Here is a 24246-nt window from a genome sequence, read left to right as displayed (position 1 = left end):
ATTGTTAATTAAATAATTATGCATTATTTTTTCCATGAGCCCTATTGTTTAATTATTTCTGTATTAAGCATTTTTATACGCGGACACACTGCAAATTCCTTGGAAATTCAATCAAAAATAAATTTTCATAAAATACCTAATGTTCCTAAAAAAAAAGCGTGGTATTTGTCTTTCAAAAACAACGAAAAGTTTGGTTCCAGATTGTTTAAAATTAAAAATATAAATTGATTAAAAGGGTTAAGACTGATTCACACGAAACCAACATTTCGACAGACTATTTCAACCAATCACATTACAGTATTTCGGAAATACTCTGCTCTGATTGGTTGAAAAGTTGGTGCGTTGTCCAAGTTTCAGCCTCGTGTAAAGCAACCTTTACCGAATTTAGGGCAGTATGATAAAATTAAATTTCGTTTTCTAAATTTCATGTCAAAAAAATAAAAGCCGAAAAAACCAACACATTGCAAACTTAACAAATAGTATAAAAACCTATATGTAGGTATGTTTTCATAGAGGCGAATAAAACCTATAGTAATAGGATGGGGGCGGGGGTTTCGAGGCCAAATGCATAGTGGTAGAAAAACAATTGGGGTCAAATTATGGAAAGGGATTATTTTGAATCAAGAATCAACCCTAAAAAAATAATAAAAATAAAAAGACTGAACTCAAACCATCAACCTTCTAAAGTTTGCCATTCTAGCCACTACACCACTGACGTTGGTCTATAATTTTTCATAATTCAGCCCTAATGTATTTACTCAAGTGGCCATTTAACACAACAAATTTTTCATTTAACTTCCGAATTTTATTCCTTTCTCCCACTATGCACTTAACGCTCGATGTGGTATGTTGTTGACATGGAATCTCAATTAAGTAATTAACAAGAGCTTTCGGTGTGTGAAGGTTACTGTGAAATTATAAGTACCTACCTATAGGTACTTATACTCTGCCTGCACTGTAAACATTATTAAATTTGGTGTAGGTAGATAGGTACATATGTACCTAATATTGATTGAACAGAATGTTCCTTTAGTTCGATTTATAGGTAGGAAGGTAGGTCAAATTCCTAGCACAAAAATAATATATAATAATCTTAAATTTGGTGTAGGTAGGAACCTACCTAATATTGATGAAGAAAGTTCCTTAATAATAATAATAATAATAGTGCTTATTTATACCTACTACTCGCATAGGACTGAATCCAGCAGTAAGTAGGCTACTACTATTATTGTGATCTCTTGGAGGGTTTCAGCAGTCCATCAACCTTCTAAAGTTTGCCATTCTAGCCACTACACCACTGACGTTGGTCTATAGTTTTTCATAATTCAGCCCTAATGTATTTACTCAAGTGGGCATTTAACACAACGAATTTTTCATTTAACTTCAGAATTTTATTCCTCCTTTCTCCCACTATGCACTTAACACTTTGAAATTTTATGACATTTTAGTTTATAGAGGGATTATAAGAACCAGATAAAGACTTAGTATGTAGTTGTGTTAGTAAATAGTTTTCCTCCTCTAACCCTTGTTTGGAAAGGATTTTGGTAATCCCTTGAGAAGCCCGATTTGATATGAGCCTTTTTCCAGACATTATATTTTCTATCTCTTGATATTATGTAGTCCTTTTCTAGACAGTACGACTTTTTAAAATCTAGTAGATTTCTAGTAGCTTTGATCGAGACATTTTTTCAAGCATGGTCTTTTGAAGATGTCTAAAGGCCGACTTGAGTCAGAAAATGTCTCCATTGTGTAAACATTTTCTAATCAACTAATCATATTTTTTCTGTGTTTAGCACTACACATCATTTTGACATTTTTGACAATTTTGGCTCTCATTTCATTAGAAAACGTTCAAGTTGGCAAGAGATTAAAAGGCTCCATCAAGGGGTTAAGAGGAGGAAAACGAATCCTCGAAAACCTATCTAGGGGTTCCGTCACCACAAAATAGAAGAGGCCCAATTTAGGTTCATTTCCTACCGTATCCTAATCCTTGTAAGAAGAGGCGTAGAGCCTCGGTGAGCTTGGATGGCTGCTCTTCCAACACCATGCCACAATCCGAGATCTGAAATGAGAGAACCAAGTGCAGTTGTAAATTCGCATTCGACGAGGTGTCCTTGAGTTTGTTTGTTTGTTTGTTTGTTTGTTTGTTCCGCTATAACTCTCAAACTCTAACAAACTATAACTCTAACAAACCAAAAGAAGTATGAGTGAATGATGTGTGTGCGTATGTATGTATGTGCGTATGAGAGTGTGACACCAGTAATTGCGTATCTGTGAGAACTGTGATGTGTGTGCGTATGTATGTATGTGCGTATGAGAGTGTGACACCAGTAATTGCGTATCTGTGAGAACTGTCTTCTGATACGTGTAGGTGTTGATAAAAAAAAAAAAAAAAAAAAAAAAAAAAAATGGTTTGTCCAATTTTGATATTGGCGAAAGAAATATGACCTTAGCAGCTAAAAAGTTAGATCCCAATAGATCACTGAAGTTAAGCAACGTTCCGCGTGGTTGATAACGGGATGGGTGACCAATTGGTCAATTCCGTGCTGCTGGCTTTTACTGGCCCCACTCGGAAGAGGTGAAGTTAATGTGAGAGGGGCAGCTGCTTGTCAGCCTAGTTAACTTGGTTGGTAGCGCGTCTGCCTTGTAAGCGCTAGGCCACGGGTTCTATTGCCACCCGGGACGGACCATTCAATTGAAGAATAAAATCCATTTAAAAAAAAAAAAAATAATAATAATAAAATAAAATAAAAATAAGCAAAAAGAAAGTAGGTAACAATAATAAATCAAGCAAAAAAAAAGCAAAACAAAAAATCATAGAAAATTAAGCCAAACCAAAAGCAAAAATTGTCTGGACAGGAACACTCACTCTGCATTTGGTTTTCGGTTTCGGAGGAATGGAATGTGAATGAGTTACAAACTATATGGTCATGAGGTATGATTTAGCGAGGCCACTATTAGCAGAATACTACTGGGGGGGTTTCTACTAACAACAACTAAACGCCATCTATCGCGGCTTTACCTTCGAGAGACGCCGAGGTGGTGAATTTCGGGCGACCCAACTTGACAGCTTTGAACAGAACAGAGAACGGGGGTTGTTTCAGGGGAGGGGGACTTTGGGATACAATTTTGCAGAAGAGCTTCACAGGAGAAAAAAGTCGTGGGAAAAACCCCTATAAGGCCAACTCTGGGGCTTAGGTGTACAGGCAACTGCACCAAAAGATGGGTTATGCTAATACGAAACCCATGAAAGAGTACAGAACCAGACAATTGAGCTCGAAGGGTAGCGGGTCTGTACCCTAAACAGGTAAAGTTCGTTCTCGGAATGGCTGGCTTTCTCCTATCCTGTCCTTCTCTCTTCACTTTTGGGATGATAAAACCTCAGGACTTACAGTCCCCTCTGTCAAACCCTTTGAAAAAATAATAATAAAACAGTATTCACGATTTTTTCTCCTGTGAAGGTTTTCTCTTGCAAAATTGTATTTCATGGTAGTAGTAACAAAAGACTACGTCAGCTGATCGTAATAAGTAGATTAGCGTTAAATAATTTGATATTTTAATTAATAATTCAGTGTATTTTCCTATCGGTAAACTCTCAAAAACGGAACCGATTCCGACGGCGCGCCATCTTGGATTTTATATGATTTAATACAGGCGCTAATTTAGTTAGTAACAAAAGACTACGTCAGCTGATCGTAATAAGTAGATTAGCGTTAAATAATTTGATATTTTAATTAATAATTCAGTGTATTTTCTTATCGGTAAACTTTCAGAAATCTCTGTCAAACCCTTTGAAAAAATAATAATAAAACAGTATTCACGATTTTTTCTCCTGTGAAGGTTTTCTCTTGCAAAATTGTATTTCGTGGTAGTAGTAACAAAAGAATACGTCAGCTGATCGTAATAAGTAGATTAGCGTTAAATAATTTGATATTTTCATTAATAATTCAGTGTATTTTCTTATCGGTAAACTTTCAGAAACGGAACCGATTTCGACGGCGCGCCATCGTGGATTTTATATGATTTAATACAGGCGCTAATTTAGATTCCAAAAGAGAACCGATTCTGTTTCCGAAAGTTTCCCGAAAGGAAAATACCACCTTTTACACAAGTTAGACCTACAATAGGGGGAGCTAATATTTACAAAACCTTACAGGTTACAGGGTCCTAATTCAGATACTTGTTTAAATGGTGATGTTAATAGACTAGAAACAATAGATTATTGTTCTCAAAATAGATAAGAGGTGATTACACAACATTGAACGAAAAATTGAAAGCCAAACTACTTAAATTTTTAGATATGAAAGACAGACTAGGGAAGACAGATGAGGGTTTCTAAAAGTTTACCTATAGGTAGCAAACGTACATGATGAAGAGTTTGAGGTGTGCAAAGAGTGAGTAAGTGAGTGAGTTATGAAAAAGAACTACTCCTTTTAGTGAACTACTCAGTCAATGAGTCAGATCATAACTCAGTAATGTAAAGGGAGTTTAAGAATAAGTTACATGTTTTAAGATCTGACTCAGTCGCTGAGTAGTCCAATGAAAAGAGTAGTTCTTTAAAAAAAAAAACTCACTCACTTACTCACTCTTTGAACATCTCTAGTTGAAGTTACAGTAGATGGTTTTACATACTCACACAGTCCATATTACTAAAGAATAGATTCGTTCCTACGATTACACGCTTATAATTGAGATCTCTTTTTGTAGCATAAATTGGTAACCCACTTTTGAGTCACTTTTATTGAGATGTGCCTTGAAACTTATGCATATTGGATGACATTGATAACAATAAGGCATTGTATTAAAAATTGCATACTTTAAACTTTTAATTCATGAAGCCACGTTTTTCTTTAAACTAATAATAATAAATGGGGTCCTAATTCAGATACTTGTTTAAATGGTGATGTCAATAGACTAGAAACAATAGGTTATTGTTCTCAAAATAGATAAGAGGTGATTGCACAACATTGAACGAAAAATTGAAAGCCAAACTACTTAAATTTTTAGATATGAAAGACAGACTAGGGAAGACGGTTGAGGGTTTCTAAAAGTTTACCTATAGGTAGCAAACATACATGATGAAGAGTTTGAGATGTGTGAAGAGTGAGTGAGTTATGAAAAAGAACTGCTCCTTTTAGTGAACTACTCAGTCAATGAGTCAGATCCTAACTCAGTAATGTATAGGGAGTTTAAGAATAAGTTACATGTTTTAAGATCTGACTCATTCGCTGAGTAGTCCAATGAAAAGAGTAGTTCTTTTTTTAAACTCACTCACTCTTTGAACATCTCTAGTTGAAGTTAATATGGTTTTACATACTCACACAGTCCATATTACTAAAGATTAGATTCGTTCCTACGATTACACGCTTATAATTGAGATCTCTTTTTGTAGCATAAATTGGTAACCCACTTTTGAGTCACTTTTATTGAGATGTGCCTTGAAACTTATGCATATTGGATGACATTGATGACAATAAGGCATTTTATCAAAAATCGCATACTTTAAACTTTTAATTCACGAAGCCACGTTTTTGTTTAAACTAATAATAATAAATCTACTCTCTTGTAATATGGACTATAGTAATAGGTACTCAATAGAACATTGAAACATAGGGTGTTGGGGGGGATTACATATTGGGGAAAATACAGACAATGTAGTGAGGGGGCTATTTTGTCCACCTGAACTAAGTTCTTGATCGATAGTAATATATTGAGAGGCAGCTTTTGACAAGTGTTTCAATGAAGAAGAAGAGAGGGAGAAGAATTGAGACTAAGTGAGTTGAATAAAGGTGTGTTTGAATTAGTTTCCTTGGATACGAAACAAGAAACCTACACACAGAAAGGTCACACATGAGCAAAAATTAGGTGTATTAATTTTCCTTTCAGGAACTGACCACTGGAAAATTGACCACTACTACAATAGAAACTCGTCTGACTAGAGGACGTTGAACACAGAGTAGCCAGCTTAGTTGGTAGTGCGTCTGCCTTGTAAGCGTTAGGCCGCGGGTTCGATTCCCACCCGGGGCGGATTTTATCCTGATGGGATAATGTTCGTTACGGAACGGCTGGCTTTCTCCTATCCTGTCTTCCTTCTCTCTTCGATTTCGGGACGATAAGACCATAGCAGTTACAGTTACCTCTGTCAAACCTCTTAAAAATAATAATAATAATAATAATAAAACACAGAGTAGACTAGTGGTGGGACTATAAACAGGGAGGAGAACCCTAACCAGCCTAGCTAGCTGGCAGCTCACGATGGTTAACTGCGGTTCAGGACGAGCCACTATTAAACATGGCTAGAGAACATCACCCTGGCGTATGGTAGAAAAAAAATCCTTTCTTTATCCTAACATCACTAACAACAATAGAAACTGATTTTTTTTTTTTATAAGAGGTTTGACAGATGCTAAATAATTCTGTTTCACTGAAACTTCATCTAATGTTTCGTCTATCCAGAACGGATAAGGTTAATGAACTGGTATGTTCTACAGGTATAGGTTTTTTATAATTTAGGTATGAGTATAGAGTATACTTATGACTAGATGATATTCATGAAGAGCTGACTTTTCCTATCTATCCTATTGCTGATTTCTACCTGATTAGAACTTGTCATGTCTAAATATAATTTACTGATCTAGTGAAATGTACTTCTAAATCGGTAATCTACTTCGGACTCAAGTGGGACCTACTGCTGAATGAATAGATCTACTTCTAGAATTTTTTATGATCCAGTAAAAAGAACGTCTAAATCGGTAATATTTCCACAGCTGACTTAACAGTACTATGAATGTGTGAACTACTAGAACTCCTGCCACAGCTAACTTGATTTACAGATGATTCTGTAAACAACCTAACTGCCAAATCGGTAATATTTCCACAAACGACTCAAGTAAGGTCTGCTACTTACTGAATAGCTTCTAGAATCTAGAATTTCTGCTGATCCAGTGCGTTCCGAGAACGAACATTATCCCATCAGGATAAAATCAGCCCCGGGCGGGAATCGAACCCGCGGCCTAGCGCTTACAAGGCAGACGCTACCAACTAAGCTAACTAGGCTGGCTGAAACTGAAATTGAATGGAGCTGTGGTCAATTTTCCAGTGACTGGTGGTCAGTTTCCCGAAAATGCACCTATTCCTATTGACGTCATACGACGTCGTCGCTTGTCGGCAGTAAAATGTGTCATGTTAAAAACACAGTGGAGCGAAGAACATAGAGCTTTGAGCTCACAGCTCTATTCAGTTTAAATTTGTCTCGTCTCGTCTCGATGCTCTCCGCTCGACTCTGTTTTTAGCCTAAGAAAGGCTTTAGAGCAGATTAAACAGTAAAATGTGTAATTATGTAAGAAAAGCCTTACTTTTATGAACACCTTGTGAAATGCAACACACAAACGTACGATAGCGTAAGTATCAAATTAAATGCTCATCACAGGGATAAATTTTGTCACGTAAAATGTGGTACAAGTAATATGAGGCATCCCATCAGGATAAAATCCGCCCCGGGCGGGAATCGAACCCGTGGCCTAGCGCTTACAAGGCAGACGCGCTACCAACTCAGCTAACTAGGCTGGCTGAAACTGAAATTGAATGGAGCTGTATTGTTTTGTACAACGCTTATGGTACCTGAGATCAATCAGTGTGATTTCTCAATTATTTAGCCTTAAGATACCATGTTAGCCTTAAGATACTCAATTATTTAGCCTTAAGACATGGTATCTTAAGGCTAAATAATTGAGAAATCACACTGATTGAATGGAGCTGTGGTCAATTTTCCAGTGACTGGTGGTCAGTTTCCCGAAAATGCACCTATTCCTATTGACGTCATACGACGTCGTCGCTTGTCGGCAGTAAAATGTGTCATGTTAAAAACACAGTGGAGCGAAGAACATAGAGCTTTGAGCTCACAGCTCTATTCAGTTTAAATTTGTCTCGTCTCGATGCTCTCATCTCGACTCTGTTTTTCGCCTAAGAAAGGCTTTAGAGCAGATTAAACAGTAAAATGTGTAATTATGTAAGAAAAGCCTCACTTTTATGTACACCTTGTGAAATGCAACACACAAACGTACGATAGCATAAGTATCAAATTACGAGTAAATGCTCATCAGGGATAAATTTTGTCACGTAAAAATTTGGTACAAGTAATATGAGGCACGGTGGCGTAGTGGTTGATAATTATGTTTATCTGGTAAACATTAGGCCGTGGGTTTGTTCCCAGCCTAGGTAATGAATTTTAATTTTATCCTTAAATGACTTGCAATTTGTAATAGGTAATGAATTTTAATTTTATCCTTAAATGACTTGCAATTTGTGCAATATTTGTTATGTGATTTGCAAATTTTTGCAAAATTTGTTTTGTGACTTGCAAAAATAAAATTTGTTGTGGCCGGCAATTTTTGCAAAAATTGTTCAGTGACAAAACTTTATCCAAATTATGTTTATCTGGTAAACAGTAGGCCGTGGGTTTGTTCCCAGCCTAGGTAATGAATTTTAATTTTATCCTTAAATGACTTGCAATATTTGTTATGTGATTTGCAAATTTTTGCAAAATTTGTTTTGTGACTTGCAAAAATGAAATTTGTTGTGGCCGGCAATTTTTGCAAAATTTTGTTATGTGACTTACAATTTTCGTAAAAAATTAGTTGTGTGACTTGCAATTTTTGTGACAAAACTTTATCCAGGAAAGCAATTTGTTTGATACCAACATGGTGATGATGTTTTGCGTCTAGGAATACTCACACGACAATATCAAGGTGAAGTAAGTTAATAACATAGAGATCATATTAGATTAAAGTATGCAGATACGTCAAAGTAGTTTTAGACTTGAATTTTCGATTGGGCCGCCCGATGCGCCGTTTCAGAAAATTTTGTTTTTTTTCGTAGCGGTAATACTAGATTCCAGAGCACTCTGGAACCAGATTTTAGATAACTATCTAATGGACCCGTAACCTAAGTTCCAACAATCGACGTATCTTCACAACATGGTGATGATGTTTTGCGTCTAGGAATACACACACGACAATATCAAGGTGAAGTAAGTTAATAACATAGAGATCATATTAGATGCAGATACGTCAAAGTAGTTTTAGACTTGAATTTTCGATTGGGCCGCTCGACGCGCCGTTTGAGAAAATTTTGTTTTTTTCGTAGCGGTAATCTAGTAGAGTACTCTGGAACCAGATTTTAGACAACTATCTAATGGACCCGTAACCTAAGTTCCAACAATCGACGTATCTTCATACTAATCTTAGGCTTCCATCCACGACCAAACATTTAGAGACAACTGTGTTTGAAATGCGCGACATCATCAGAACTTTTGGTGTCAGAAATCGGATCTAAAGGTGTGTCTAAATAGGCTTGCCAAACGTCCCGAATTGGCCGGGACAGTCCCGAATTTCAGGGGGTGTCCCGACGTCCCGTTCAGTTTTTCATTTTGGGGCGTTTTGTCCCGAATTTCCGTTTTTGTCCACATCATCAGAACTTTTGGCGTCAGAAATCGGATCTAAAGGTGTGTCCACACATAGTCGACCGGCCGTCGATCGATGATCGAACGACGGCCGTCGACTAAGTGTGGACCTGTGGACACATCTTAATGTAACAGCACCTAAATGCTGATTAGTTTGTTTGATCTAGGATGGGTGCCCATTAAAATAGTTTACAGATGGTACAATAGTTAAGAGAGTGACTAGAACAGTGTGATCTAATGACCTACGATGAATGCAGGCCAATTTTTTCCTGTAAACATCTTTTGTGCAAATCCTAGCCGAATGTAACGAAGATATTTGCCGTAACGATACATAAGTTTGACTTAAATTAAAAACAAGATTATTACGTTTGTATATAAAATAAATGAAAATTAATAATGAAACATGTTAGTTCGTACCTAAAAGTTTCCATGCAAAGGGACAAAAATATTGAACAAAATTTGTCAATAATGGCTATTTCTTTAATTTCTTTTGTTTTGACCCATTTTAGGCTCATTAAATATTGGCACTTCTACCTATGTGTACCTATCTACGAATGCCAAATATTATCTACTATGAATCTATTTATTTAATCTCTAGTAGCTACGTATACCAAATTTTTTCATGTACCTACAAGAGATCGTGAATTCTTAAGCTAAGGAGCTACTTACACAACTCTGTTGGAAAAAAAGAACACACAAATTCTAATTCTTTAATTTCTTTTGTTTTGACCCATTTTAGGCTCATTAAATATTGGCACTTCTACCTATGTGTACCTATCTACGAATGCCACATATTATCTACTATGAACCTAGTAGCTACGTATACCAAATTTTTTCATGTACCTACAAGAGATCGTGAATTCCTAAGCTAAGGAGCTACTTACACAACTCTGTTGGAAAAAAGAACACACAAATCATTAGTAAACTAGCAGAAAGAAAGAGAGATAGTGAACATACAAAATCAAGATCAAAACCAAAAGTGAAAAACACAAGACAATGTGAAGAAGAACAAAAAGTGAAGAGAAAAATTAATGTAATAGAAAGTAAAAAATACTTTCCATTACCGTAGGGCAATCGAAAGTAAAGTTATTGAGAGAAGATGTGAATTTTACATACCTAAAACAAATTTTTTAGCACATGGACTTTGCCAAAACCATATGAGGAGGAATGAATGAGGACACAAGAACTAGAAAGTAAAAAATACTTTCCATTACCGTAGGGCAATCGAAAGTAAAGTTATTGAGAGAAGATGTGAATTTTACATACCTAAAACAATTTTTTTAGCACATGGACTTTGCCAAAACCATATGAGGAGGAATGAATGAGGACACAAGAATAAGACAGACAATGGGTTAAAACAAGGTTATGAAAACACAGACAAAATTATGAAAATACAAGGACATAATGAAGTTAAATGTAGACATTTGTTCAAAACAATCATGAATTGTTGAGTGGCACACACAATTGTTGTGAATTGTTGAGTGACACACACAAAATTGTTGTGAATTGTTAAGTGGCACACAAAATTGTTGTGAATTATTGAGTGACACACAAAATTATTGTGAATTGTTGAGTGACACACAAAATTATTGTGAATTGTTAAGTGGCACACAAAATTGTTATGAATTATTGAGTGACACATACAATTGCTGTAAATTGTTGAGTGACATACAAAATTGTTATGCATTGTTGAATGACACATACACACAATTGTTGCAAATTGTTGAGTGACACATACACACAGCTATTGTGAATTGTTGAGTGGCACACACAGATACACACAATAAAATTGTTGGGATTGGTCCAAGTTTTCTTTGAAAAAAAGTCAGGGTGTGTACCAAAATTTAAAAAAAAAAAAAAAAACATCAAATTCTAGGACTTTTCTCGGTTATCTAGTCAATTTTTTCAATATTTCCAGTCTACTTTTTTACAATTTTCCACACTATTCCCCACATATTTATGAAATGGAAATCTTCACAAATTACAAACGATGTACTACTTCACCTATATTAAAATTGGCCCGCAGGCCATTTTCCCCCAAATAATATTCCTAAAGCCTGTTCAAAATCAATCATTCAATCTCTTCCTTACCTTTTCTGGGTGTGAGAGACACAAGAACAAGACAGACAATGGGTTAAAACAAGGTTATGAAAACACAGACAAAATTATGAAAACACAAGGACATAATGAAGTTAAAAGTAGACATTTGTTCAAAACAATCATCAATTGTTGAGTGGCACACACAATTGTTGGGAATTGTTGAGTGACACACACAAAATTGTTGTGAATTAAGTGGCACACAAAACTGTTGTGAATTATTGAGTGACACATACAATTGCTGTAAATTGTTGAGTGACATACAAAATTGTTATGCATTGTTGAGTGACACATACACACAACTGTTGTGAATTGTTGAGTGGCACACACAGATACACACAATAAAATTGTTGTGATTATTGTTGAGTGACATACAAAATTGTTATGCATTGTTGAGTGACACATACACACAATTGTTGCAAATTGTTGAGTGACACATACACACAACTGTTGTGAATTGTTGAGTGGCACACACAGATACACACAATAAAATTGTTGTGATTGTTGAATGACACACAAAATATTGTTGTGAATATGTGAATTGAATTTGATTTATGTAAGGGAACAGTACCAATTTTTTGGAGCTTAGAATAAAGCACTGTAAATTTGTAAGTTGTGAATGAAGGGGGCAACATTAAAATTTAAGTAGCTTGGACTTACAATTATTTCGATAAAAACTTAAGTATTGATATTTTTGATTAATTAAGTAACTAGTATCAGTCACAATATGTAAAACAAAAAATTACAAGCAAATAAGAGATGTAAGGATCTTTTTCCTTGCCAGTCTCATTAACTTTAAACTAGCAAACACACACATAGGTAACAACCTATACATATTACCTATCTCGTTTCCCATCATTTTCAAGAAGTCTTTGGTCATATTTAGTTTTTTGTTCAATGCTACCAGCGGTTAAATAGGGTGTTCGTAAACACTACAGCCCCCGAATAATACAAATTACGCAAGTGTGGATGCAGTGACGTGTATATTTTATGGGGGGCCGCAAGGTATCATGCGGGGACCCCTGGTTCAGTAGTAGGGGCTGTGGTGTTCAGGAACACAGTAGTAAATGCCCCGCGCCGTGGGGATGGGATACACATAGACCAATGGATCAGTGAAGTTAAATAACGTAGGTTGGTATCTCGATGGATTAACATCTTGGCGATCGCGTGCTGGCTTTTCCCGGCCCTGAGCACACGGCAGTTTTCTAGGGCCAAGTTCAATTCAAGTTACCTTCATCCAGGAGGAGCTGGTAGGGTCTAGTCTGGAGTTGAGAATGACCGTATCGTCGACATGCGGCGAGAACGCGCCCGTTATGTTCATCACGGGCATGCCCAGGGTCTGCGTGCAGGTTCGATTCTCGAGATCGCGCGAAATGTTCAAATCCGTACGTCGGATGTAGGCGTCAATGAAGAGGGCGAGGTTGATGGGGTTGACGCATTGCTCGAAGTACGAACGACGGCCGTCGACTAAGTGTGGACCTGTGGACACATCTTAATGTAACAGCACCTAAATGCTGATTAGTTTGTTTGATCTAGGATGGGTGCCCATTAAAATAGTTTACAGATGGTACAATAGTTAAGAGAGTGACTAGAACAGTGTGATCTAATGACCTACGATGAATGCAGGCCAATTTTTTCCTGTAAACATCTTTTGTGCAAATCCTAGCCGAATGTAACGAAGATATTTGCCGTAACGATACATAAGTTTGACTTAAATTAAAAACAAGATTATTACGTTTGTATATAAAATAAATGAAAATTAATAATGAAACATGTTAGTTCGTACCTAAAAGTTTCCATGCAAAGGGACAAAAATATTGAACAAAATTTGTCAATAATGGCTATTTCTTTAATTTCTTTTGTTTTGACCCATTTTAGGCTCATTAAATATTGGCACTTCTACCTATGTGTACCTATCTACGAATGCCAAATATTATCTACTATGAATCTAGTAGCTACGTATACCAAATTTTTTCATGTACCTACAAGAGATCGTGAATTCCTAAGCTAAGGAGCTACTTACACAACTCTGTTGGAAAAAAAGAACACACAAATTATTAGTAAACTAGCAGAAAGAAAGAGAGATAGTGAACATACAAAATCAAGATCAAAACCAAAAGTGAAAAACACAAGACAATGTGAAGAAGAACAAAAAGTGAAGAGAAAAATTAATGTAATAGAAAGTAAAAAATACTTTCCATTACCGTAGGGCAATCGAAAGTAAAGTTATTGAGAGAAGATGTGAATTTTACATACCTAAAACAAATTTTTTAGCACATGGACTTTGCCAAAACCATATGAGGAGGAATGAATGAGGACACAAGAACAAGACAGACAATGGGTTAAAACAAGGTTATGAAAACACAGACAAAATTATGAAAACACAAGGACATAATGAAGTTAAATGTAAACATTTGTTCAAAACAATCATGAATTGTTGAGTGGCACACACAATTGTTGGGAATTGTTGAGTGACACACACAAAATTGTTGTGAATTGTTAAGTGGCACACAAAATTGTTGTGAATTATTGAGTGACACAAAAAATTATTGTGAATTATTGAGTGGCACACACAATTGTTGTGAATTGTTGAGTGACACTCACACAATTGTTATGAATAATTGAGTGACACACAAAATTATTGTGGATTGTTGAGTGAAACACACACAATTGTTATGAATGGTTGAGTGACACATACAATTGCTGTAAATTGTTGAGTGACATACAAAATTGTTATGCATTGTTGAGTGACACATACACACAATTGTTGCAAATTGTTGAGTGACACATACACACAATTGTTGTGAATTGTTGAGTGGCACACACAGATACACACAATAAAATTGTTGTGATTGTTGAATGACACACAAAATATTATTGTGAATATGTGAATTGAATTTGATTTATGTAAGGGAACAGTACCAAAGGTGTGAGAGAGCAAAGCGGGCCAAAATGTTGCCCCCCGCCCCCACCCCTAGTCCTATGACACTGTGGAGTCCAAAGTAAGATAGAACAAACAGGAGCTGATTGGACAATTCGTCCATGGTGGGGTAGATATAGCTGAAAGCAAGAAAATAATATGAATCTCCTGGAAATTCCAAGACATAGGACTCAGGTATATGGTAATTCTTACCATGTATCTGCAGTTAGATTATGGAATTCTCTTCATAGGGATATAAGAGACTCACAAAGTCTAGGGGGCATTCAAGACCTCCCTGGTGAAATATCTTAAAGGCTCACAGTGAAAGAAAAATTTAGTGGTTGGGTGGAAGAGCTCCTCTAGGAGAACCCTGCCACTTAAAAGAAAGCCGTTAAAAAATAGGAGCAATAAGGTTCAATGGAGAAGTGTCAGAAGGGTTGTTTCTGGGTGTCTTTCCAACCCACCAATCTTAGTGAAAGAAAAATTTAGTGGTTGGGTGGAAGAGCTCCTCTAGGAGAACCCTGCCACTTAAAAGAAAGCCGTTAAAAATTAAAAAATAGGAACAATAAGGTTCAATGGAGAAGCGTCAGAAGGGTTGTTTCTGGGTGTCTTTCCAACCCAACAATCTTTCCAATACTGTGATATGGGTGTAATAACTGTCTCAAGAATAAGGGAAGTAAACTAGCAACTTTCCAACCCACCAATCTTTCCAATACTGTGATATGGGTGTAATAACTGTCTCAAGAATAAGGGAAGTAAACTAGCAAACACACACACACAGGTAACAACCTATACATATTACCTATCTCGTTTCCCATCATTTTCAAGAAGTCTTTGGTCATATTTAATAAACTAGCAAACACACACATAGGTAACAACCTATACATATTACCTATCTCGTTTCCCATCATTTTCAAGAAGTCTTTGGTCATATTTAATTTTTGGTTCATAACGACCTAAATGAGTGGGATTAGTAGGACTTTTCGGTCCTATTCCAGCAGGACAAGGTATTTTCTATTCTACAGATTCTATTCTATTCTATTCTACTCACTCATCAGCAAGGGGTTGTGCTCCCTCTTCCTGGCCGGGAGCATTGACATGGTATACTGAGAAATTCTCCAGCAGAGATCTCATATCAGAGAAGTTGAAGAACGCTTGGAAATTTGAAATGTCTGGAAAATCAAAAGAAATATGTGGAATAAGACACTTTGGATTTTTTGCTAAATCCCCTTTAGGGATGAGCTATGAGCTTTTTTCGTAACAATAAAACAACAACGTACTCGTGTGGTCTGTGTCGTAACATATGTCCATCCCGTAGTGCCTAATAATCATCAGAAGAGCAAGAGGATGCTGGGTAACACTAGAAAGTAGTTTGTTGAAATACGAGGCACTATTTGCTATCGTCCCGTCTCGTCCAAGAACAAGACAGACAATGGGTTAAAACAAGGTTATGAAAACACAGACAAAATTATGAAAACACAAGGACATAATGAAGTTAAATGTAGACATTTGTTCAAAACAATCATGAATTGTTGAGTGGCACACACAATTATTGTTGTGAATTGTTGAGTGACACACACAAAATTGTTGTGAATTATTGAGTGGCACACAAAATTGTTGTGAATTATTGAGTGACACACAAAATTATTGTGAATTGTTGAGTGATACACACACAATTGTTATGAATTTTGACATGGTATACTGAGAAATTCTCCAGCAAGGATCTCATATCAGAGAAGTTGAAGAACGCTTGGAAATTTGAAATGTCTGAAAAAACATAAGAATAAGACACTTTGGATTTTTTGCTAAATCCCCTTTAGGGATGAGCTATGAGCTTTTTTTCGTAACAATAAAACAACAACGTACTCGTGTGGTCTGTGTCGTAACATATGTCCATCCCGTAGTGCCTAATGATCATCAGAAGAGCAAGAGGATGCTGGGTAACACTAGAAAGTAGTTTGTTGAAATACGAGGCAGTATTCTACTCACTCATCAGCAAGGGGTTGTGCTCCCTCTTCCTGGCCGGGAGCATTGACATGGTATACTGAGAAATTCTCCAGCAAGGATCTCATATCAGAGAAGTTGAAGAACGCTTGGAAATTTGAAATGTCTGAAAAAAACAGAAGAAATATGTGGAATGAGACACTTTGGATGAGCTATGAGCTTTTTTTTGTAACAATGAAACAACAACGTACTCGTGTGGTCTGTGTCGTAACATATGTCCATCCCGTAGTGCCTAATAATCATCAGAAGAGCAAGAGGATGCTGGGTAACACTAGAAAGTAGTTTGTTGAAATACGAGGCAGTATTTGCTATCGTCCCGTCTCGTCGTATAACGATTTTATTGTCGACGGTAATCATCGAACCGACCTTCCCCATGGCAATGGCAAGTTATTGCTGGCCTAACGGTACCCCATTCGACTTCATTCCCTACCCTGTAGAATTTTTAGAAAGGAAAAATAACGCAAGATTTGCAAGAATCGTTACTACATATGTACATAATACATAGCCATTACTGTTCGACCGTAAAATGGCATACAGCGAAATATTTCTTTAATGAGTGGTGTAGATTTTTTTTTACGTCTCGTCGTATAACGATTTTATTGTCGACGGTAATCATCGAACCGACCTTCCCCATGGCAAGTTATTGCTGGCCTAACGGTACCCCATTCGACTTCATTCCCTACCCTGTGTATTTTGTAGAAAAGAAAAATAAGGCAAGAATCGTTATTACCTACATAATACATAGCCATTACAGTTCGACCGTAAAATGGCATACAGCGAAATATTTCTTTAATGAGCAGTGTTTTTTTGTTTTTTTTTTACGTAATGCAGTTGTTATGCAAGGGGTATTTTGTTTATGGCTTGGTTGTCATAGCAACCCACGTAGGTAATCCGAACGAGGAGAGAGGTGGTAGCAGGAAACGAATTACCATAATATGACTGTTATAGGGGGGGCTAGTCACTCTCTACCCTTTAACTGTATAGATTTACCTATATAACTTTGCCCTCTTTTCAAGAAGGAAGTTAGAAGTAGGAGGAAGTTAGCTATTTTCAACCGGGGGGGAGTGTTACCTTTGAACTTTAAACTGACCGTGACCAGAAAGAATAAAATTTGGAAAATGTGGGCTAAAGTTTAACCCACGTCATTTTATGCATTAAAAGAATTACTACCTGTAACTTGGGCACTTTTTTCTTTTCTGCATTTTTTAATTTTTCCTCTAGCTAACTATTAACGTTGTAATTTTCAAGTAAGTATAAGAGTTTGCACGCGGGAGACCCGGGTTCGATTCCCGGCGGGGTGAAATTTGTATCAAGCAAATTTAATGATTGACTCCGTGACTGGCTGTTGCGGGGCCCACTCAGGCTCGTGAGGAAAATGAGTAGCTATGGCTATGACATATAAATGCGCATAGCGGAACCAAGAAAATTATTGATTGATTAATTTTATTTATTTGTTATTTATTAGTTATTATTTACTATGTATATTTTATTTTTTCTTTTGTAGAACTATTATCTGTGATATTTTTTCTTTTATTATTATTTGTTATTGTATTATCTATTACTTATTCTGTTTTGTGTTAATGTACTCTTTTTTGTAAATGATTGTATTGTATTACTTACAAAAGGCATCTTGCCGTAAATACATATACCACATATACCACCACATACCAGAAACAAGCATTCGCTAGAGCTAGCCATAGCCACTCACACCTGATAGTGAGTGACTAGCCTAGGATCCATATAAGGTTATAATCAGTTTTCTAGAGAATCTCTTTGGTATTTGTTACCCCGGTGTGGCTGTGGACACTAGGCACCACTGATGCAATGGCTAGATATCGTAGACAAGTATGCCTATACACACCAGCACAGAAACGAGCATTGGCTAGAGCTAGCCACTCACACCTGATAGTGAGTGACTAGCCTAGGATCCATATAAGGTTATAATCAGTTTTCTAGCGAATATCTTTGGTATTTGTTACTAAGGTGCGGCTGTGGACACTAGGGACCACTGATGCAATGGCTAGATATCATAGACAAGTATACCTACACACACATAGACATAAGGATGTGACGAAAAATGCATATCCAACATACAGATAAATACAACAGATACCTCCAACATGAATAGATATCAGTTTTCCAGCGACTCTCTTTGGTCTTCGTTACTAAGGTGTGGCTGTGGACACTATTAGGGACCACTGATGCAATGGCTAGATATCATAGAAAAGTAGTTATACTTACACACACATAGACATAAGGACGTGACGAAAAATACATATCCAACATACAGATAAATACAACAGATACCTCCAACATGAATAGATAGGTACCTCACGTATATAGATAGCTAACATAGATGGTTATCAGTGTTATCGCAATAGACAGAAACTCCCGTGTTACTAGGTCAAAACAATTCCTGTGCACACAACTTGAAACTTCGAACTTGTCTATTTTTTCCTTCTTCTTTATTGTTCTTTTTTTCTGCTTCTCCTATTTCTTCTTTACCGTCTTAGCTAACATAGATGGTTATCAGTGTTATCGCAATAGACAGAAACTCCCGTGTTACTAGGTCAAAACAATTTCTGTGCACACAACTTGTCTATTTTTTCCTTCTTCTTTATTGTTCTTTTTTTCTGCTTCTCCTATTTCTTCTTTACCGTCTCCTTCTTTCTGATCCTATTCTTTAATTATTGAGATATTGGGAAAATCCTACAATGCTGCAGTGAGCACCAAAGTTGTGATATAATAACACAAAGAAACTGCATTTACATAAGAGTTTAGCTCTAATTTAATTTGGACTAACTCTACTATTTGTACAGTTTTGTTCGATGTTCGAAAATTTCACTTGTTATTCCTTGAGAAGTACTGCAACAGGATACGAAAGGTACTAAAAAATGTAGTACCAAAAGTACTCAAATGGGGTACGGAAAGTACTAAAGTATGGCGCAAAAAGTACTAAAATATAATAGCACCACACACACAATAAACCTATACATAGAGGCTTAGGTGTAGGTAGGGACCAAAGGTATGCTAAGCTTCACGAATCTTTTCAAATATGGTACGAAAAGTACTAAAATGTTGGTCCAGCCTGCTTTCTTGAGAAGTACTGCAACAGGATACGAAAGGTACTAAAATGTAGTACCAAAAGTACTCAAATGGGGTACGGAAAGTACTAAAGTGTGGTGCAAAAAGTACTAAAATATAATAGCACCACACAGGATAAACCTATACATAGAGGCTTAGGTGTAGGGACCAAAGGTATGCTAAGCTTCACGAGTATTTTCAAATATGGTACGAAAAGTACTAAAATGTTGATCCAGCCGGCTTTTCCATCTAATGACGAACAGTAGGGCAATTCGTATGTAATTGTAATTGATGTATTTATACAGGGCTTGAGGATAGACACAATCTACATGGCCCTAGTCATTCTGTTATGAATTGAAGTCACAAAACGGTTCACGGTCAAAGCAGGGGGAAGGTTTTTCTTTCGGCGCGGTGGGCGGCGGGCAGGGAAATCCATTCCCATTGAAAATCCGGGCAGGAAATGAACGTACCAGTACAATGGAAACAATTTCAATGCTCGACTTTTGTTCTCTATCAATCCCCCCTCCCCAAAACCCAAAATACCCTTGCTACCAGCGGTTAAATAGGGTGTTCGTAAACACTATAGCCCTTGCAGTGACGTATATATTTTATGGGGGCCGCAAGGTGTCATGCGGGGACCCCTGGTTCAGTAGTAGGGGCTGTGGTGTTCAGGAACACAGTGGTAAATGCCCCGCGGCGTGGGGATGGGATACACATAGACCAGTGTATGTGGAAGAGCTAATAAGCACAGAAACCTTCTTCTTCTTCTTCTTCTTCTTCTTCCTCTTCTTCTTCTTTCTTCTCTTTTTTCCCCTTCTTTGTTGTCTTTTTTTTCTTTTTTTCTACTTCTTCTCTTTTCTCCTTTCCTCTAATCTTCCTCGTCTTTTTCTTTTCTTTCTTTGTTTTAATCTTTTAGTTCTTCTTCCTCCTCATCTTTTTTTCTCTATCTTCTTCTCCTTCTTTTTTTTTTTTTCTTCTTATTCCTCTTCCTCTTTCTTCTTTACCTTCCATAGTTCTTCGTCCTCCTCTTCTTTCTCTTCCCATTTCTTCTTCTCGTTCGCCTACTTTTTGTGTGTTGTCCACCTACTTTTTTCCTCCTTTTTCGTCTTTCTTGCTTTCTTTACGTCAAAATAGGGAAAAAGAGACACGACCACAGAAAGACACGTACTGCTCTATAGGTCATGGGCACTTTGAATAATTTACTACGTCGCTACAGTTATGACGAGTGTTTTTGTGTGGGAAAACACAGTGTTGTGTGTGGGGAAATAACTACAGAACGCTTCAAAAGCTTCTACATCACCCCCTTTACAAAGCCGAGTACTAATTTGCTCCGGCAGTGAGCATCGGATCTGGGATTTCAACGGCGCTGTCTGTATAACTGCTAAAGTGTTCTACTGACGAGGGTTTTACCCTCCATTCGGCGACAAGCTACCCGCCTCCTTACAGTAACGTCACTAGCAGGACACGTTGCCCAGATAGTCACCCATCCAGATATATATGTACCAACCTACCAAAGACGTGCACTGTTACACTCCTCTTCTTGTTTGTCTTCTCCTTCTTATTCCTCTTTCTTCTTTACCCTCCAGTTCTTCTTTGTCCTCTTCTTTTTCTTTCTTCTTCTTATTCCTCCTTGTCTTATTCTTCTTCCTCCTTTTTTTCTTCTTTATCCTCTAGTTCTTCGTCCCTCTCTTCTTCTTTCTCCTCTCTTTTGTCTCCTTTATCTTTCTTGTTCTCCTCTTCTTTCTCTTCCTCTTTCTTCTTCTCGTTCACCTACTTTTTTGTGTGTTTTCCACCTACTTTTTTTCCTCCTTTTTCGTCTTTCTTGCTTTCTTTACGTCAAAATAGGGAAAAAGAGACACGACCACAGAAAGACACGTACTGCTCTATAGGTCATGGGCACTTTGAATAATTTACTACGTCGCTACAGTTATGACGAGTGTTTTTGTGTGGGGAAACACATTATTGTGTGTGGGGAAATAACTACAGGACGCTTCAAAAGCTTCTAGATCACCCCCTTACAAAGCAAGCCGAGTAATCAGGGCCTCTTACACTAGATAAAATTGGATTTCAGAATAATAATCCAAAACACCATTTTTCAAAATTAAGCCCCCCAAAAATTTAGGCAAGAACCGCCTATGCTCCTTTTTCGTCTTTCTTGCTTTCTTTACATCAAAATAGGGAAAAAGAGACACGGCCACAGAAAGACACGTACTGCTCTATAGGTCATGGGCACTTTGAATAATTTACTACGTCGTTACAGTTATGACGAGTGTTTTTGTGTGGGAAAACACAGTGTTGTGTGTGGGGAAATAACTACAGAACGCTTCGAAAGCTTCTACATCACCCCTTTTACAAAGCCGAGTACTAATTTGCTCCGGCAGTGAGCAACGGATCTGGGATTTCAACGGCGCTGTCTGTATAACTGACGAGGGTTTTACCCTCCATTCGGCGACAAGCTACCCGCCTCCTTACAGTAACGTCACTAGCAGGACACGTTACCCACATGGTCACCCATCCAGATATATATACCAACCTACCAAAGACGTGCACTGTTACATAACTTCAGTGATCCATTGGAAACCGGTGCATGCAACGTGCTATCGCCGTGCTGGCTTTGATTTTAGAAAAGTAAATAAAATTATCAAACCACTTTAAAAACTTTAATTTCCAAGTACATAATTTTCGTACATCGGACATGAGTTGTACCTGTAGAAAGGAAAGTGTATGTAACTATGGGTAGTTAGGACTAATGGGTATACTCACAATTTAATCCGAGATCATGGTAGGTCAGAATGGCGGGTTTGCCCCGGTTTCCCGCGACGGCCACGAGAATCGAACCCCGATCTGTCTCCACGTAGACCTCTTCAACCGTGGGGTCAGTCCGTGCCAGGGACCGAGTGAGGGGGATGGACAGCTGAACCTGGCGTAGGTCTACGTCGTCCATGGATTCGGCTTGCATACGCCTGGTAAATAAATTAGGTAGGTACAAAGGTATTCTTTAACCATGATCGAATAAACTACGGGCTAAAAAATTCCCGGAGGGACGGGCCCTGCTAACATTAGTACCTACTGACGAACTTGAAATCCACTGTCTATCTTCGGCCCTGATTGTCCACGTTGGGACTGTATGCTTTTATTTTAATGTGAAACTAACGGAGCTCCGACTCTCCGAGCTCTTCTACTTCTTTTGTCCCAACCATTAAATTATTTGTGGTAAAGCAGAGGCTTTTAACAACATTTGCAATATTACGATACCTACTAAGATAACTACGACGGAGGTAGCCTCAACTGGGTACTAATTAAAGAAGCTACTCAATTGACCTCACGAAGCAGAGTGTATCCCGAAATTCGCCGGGAATCAAACCTCCCACCGGCACGCAAGCCCAAGGAGGTTGCTCCTATGTACCTATAATCCTATATCTAGGCTTGCCAAATATCCGAATATCCGAAGAAAGTTAGTTAAGTTAAAAAACGCGTCCCGAATTTTTTCCGGGACAAAAACGAAAATTCGGGACAAAACGCCCCAAAATGAAAAACTGAACGGGACGCCGGGACACCCCCTGAAATTCGGGACTGTCCCGGCCAATTCGGGACGTTTGGCAAGCCTACCTATATCTATCTACAAATGTTTTCTTCTATCTGAGTTGACGTAGGTACCCCACCTTAGGATGAAATTGTATTGCTTAAATGTTATTGTGCATGTGTGAACTAATGAACAGCACAGCGCGAGCATCTCAATTTATTTGGCTAACATATGTACATAGATAGTAGATACCCATTACATGATGAATTGAAGATTAACACATTTACTGTAGGTACTAAAAACGAACAGTACAACACATAACTACATTTATGAGACATGTAAATATCTACGTTTACACAAGAATACCTAGTTTGTTCCTAGATTAATACGTTTCAAAACCTAGAGAGGCACAAGATCAACAGTCAACTATCTACATCCTAATTAAGATATCTAGTACCTACTCATGGTGGCGTAACATTGTAGCAAATCCAATGCTTAAAAAAAAAAAAAAAAAAAAAAACTAGGTAAGTTCTATGTATGCCTAAAGAATCAGACTCATAATAATCTTTGGAAATTTTTAGATAACTTCAAAATAAAGTCTTTTATCCTTTATAAATGAATAAACTCTGTCATGAGGCTTTAAATTCTTTCTGAACGTTTCGACCACGTTATACCATCAGCATCACATGGCTGCATCTTTGGACGGTCACCCATCCAAATAGTAAACATGCTCAACGTTGCTTTAGTACAATCGTAAGTCTGATGGTCTGACCGTGAGTGGCGGGCCTATAGAGAAGTATGCAATTAATCACTGCGACTCTTTTGACTTTGATGGGACTCTAATTAGGTACTAGGTACGTAGGAAGTTATGATGAAACCTTTTGATCAAGGCACCTAATATTTTTTTTATTATTATTATTCTCTCGTTCTTGAGAAAAAAAACTAATATTCCTTTCTTCCATCAGAAAAAAAAATCCCATCAGTTCCTGAGATGCTAATGCGAAAAGAAATCCTTTTTCAGGAAAAGAAGACGCGGTGAGAAAAATTTTCCTTTCAATTTTCACAGGAAATTTCCCTTTGATGAAAATAGAAAGTAAAAAAATCCATCATTTCAATGGTTTTTTTTTTTTTTTTTTTTTTTTTTTTAGGGGGTTTTTT

At 37.3% G+C, this 24246-nt stretch overlaps 1 protein-coding gene across 1 annotated transcript in view; it reads right to left on the bottom strand.

Moving 5' to 3' along the window:
* Nucleotides 1-24246, bottom strand: part of LOC103505919 (protein NDRG3) — a 66488-nt gene that overhangs the window by 5215 nt on the left and 37027 nt on the right. Inside the window, exons 2-6 of the mRNA XM_026821113.1 lie at nucleotides 22329-22528; nucleotides 15529-15649; nucleotides 14475-14617; nucleotides 12789-13036; nucleotides 1978-2062 (exon numbers count right to left, since the gene is read on the bottom strand). Of these exons, the coding sequence (XP_026676914.1) occupies nucleotides 1978-2062; nucleotides 12789-13036; nucleotides 14475-14617; nucleotides 15529-15649; nucleotides 22329-22528 (797 nt within the window). The remainder of the gene's footprint in view (nucleotides 1-1977; nucleotides 2063-12788; nucleotides 13037-14474; nucleotides 14618-15528; nucleotides 15650-22328; nucleotides 22529-24246) is intronic.

This window comes from Diaphorina citri, unplaced genomic scaffold (assembly GCF_000475195.1).
Source record: "Diaphorina citri unplaced genomic scaffold, Diaci psyllid genome assembly version 1.1 scaffold203, whole genome shotgun sequence".
Lineage (NCBI taxonomy): Eukaryota > Metazoa > Arthropoda > Insecta > Hemiptera > Psyllidae > Diaphorina > Diaphorina citri.
The sequence above is the reverse complement of the archived record's forward strand: the minus strand, read 5'-3'. Positions and strand labels throughout refer to the sequence as shown.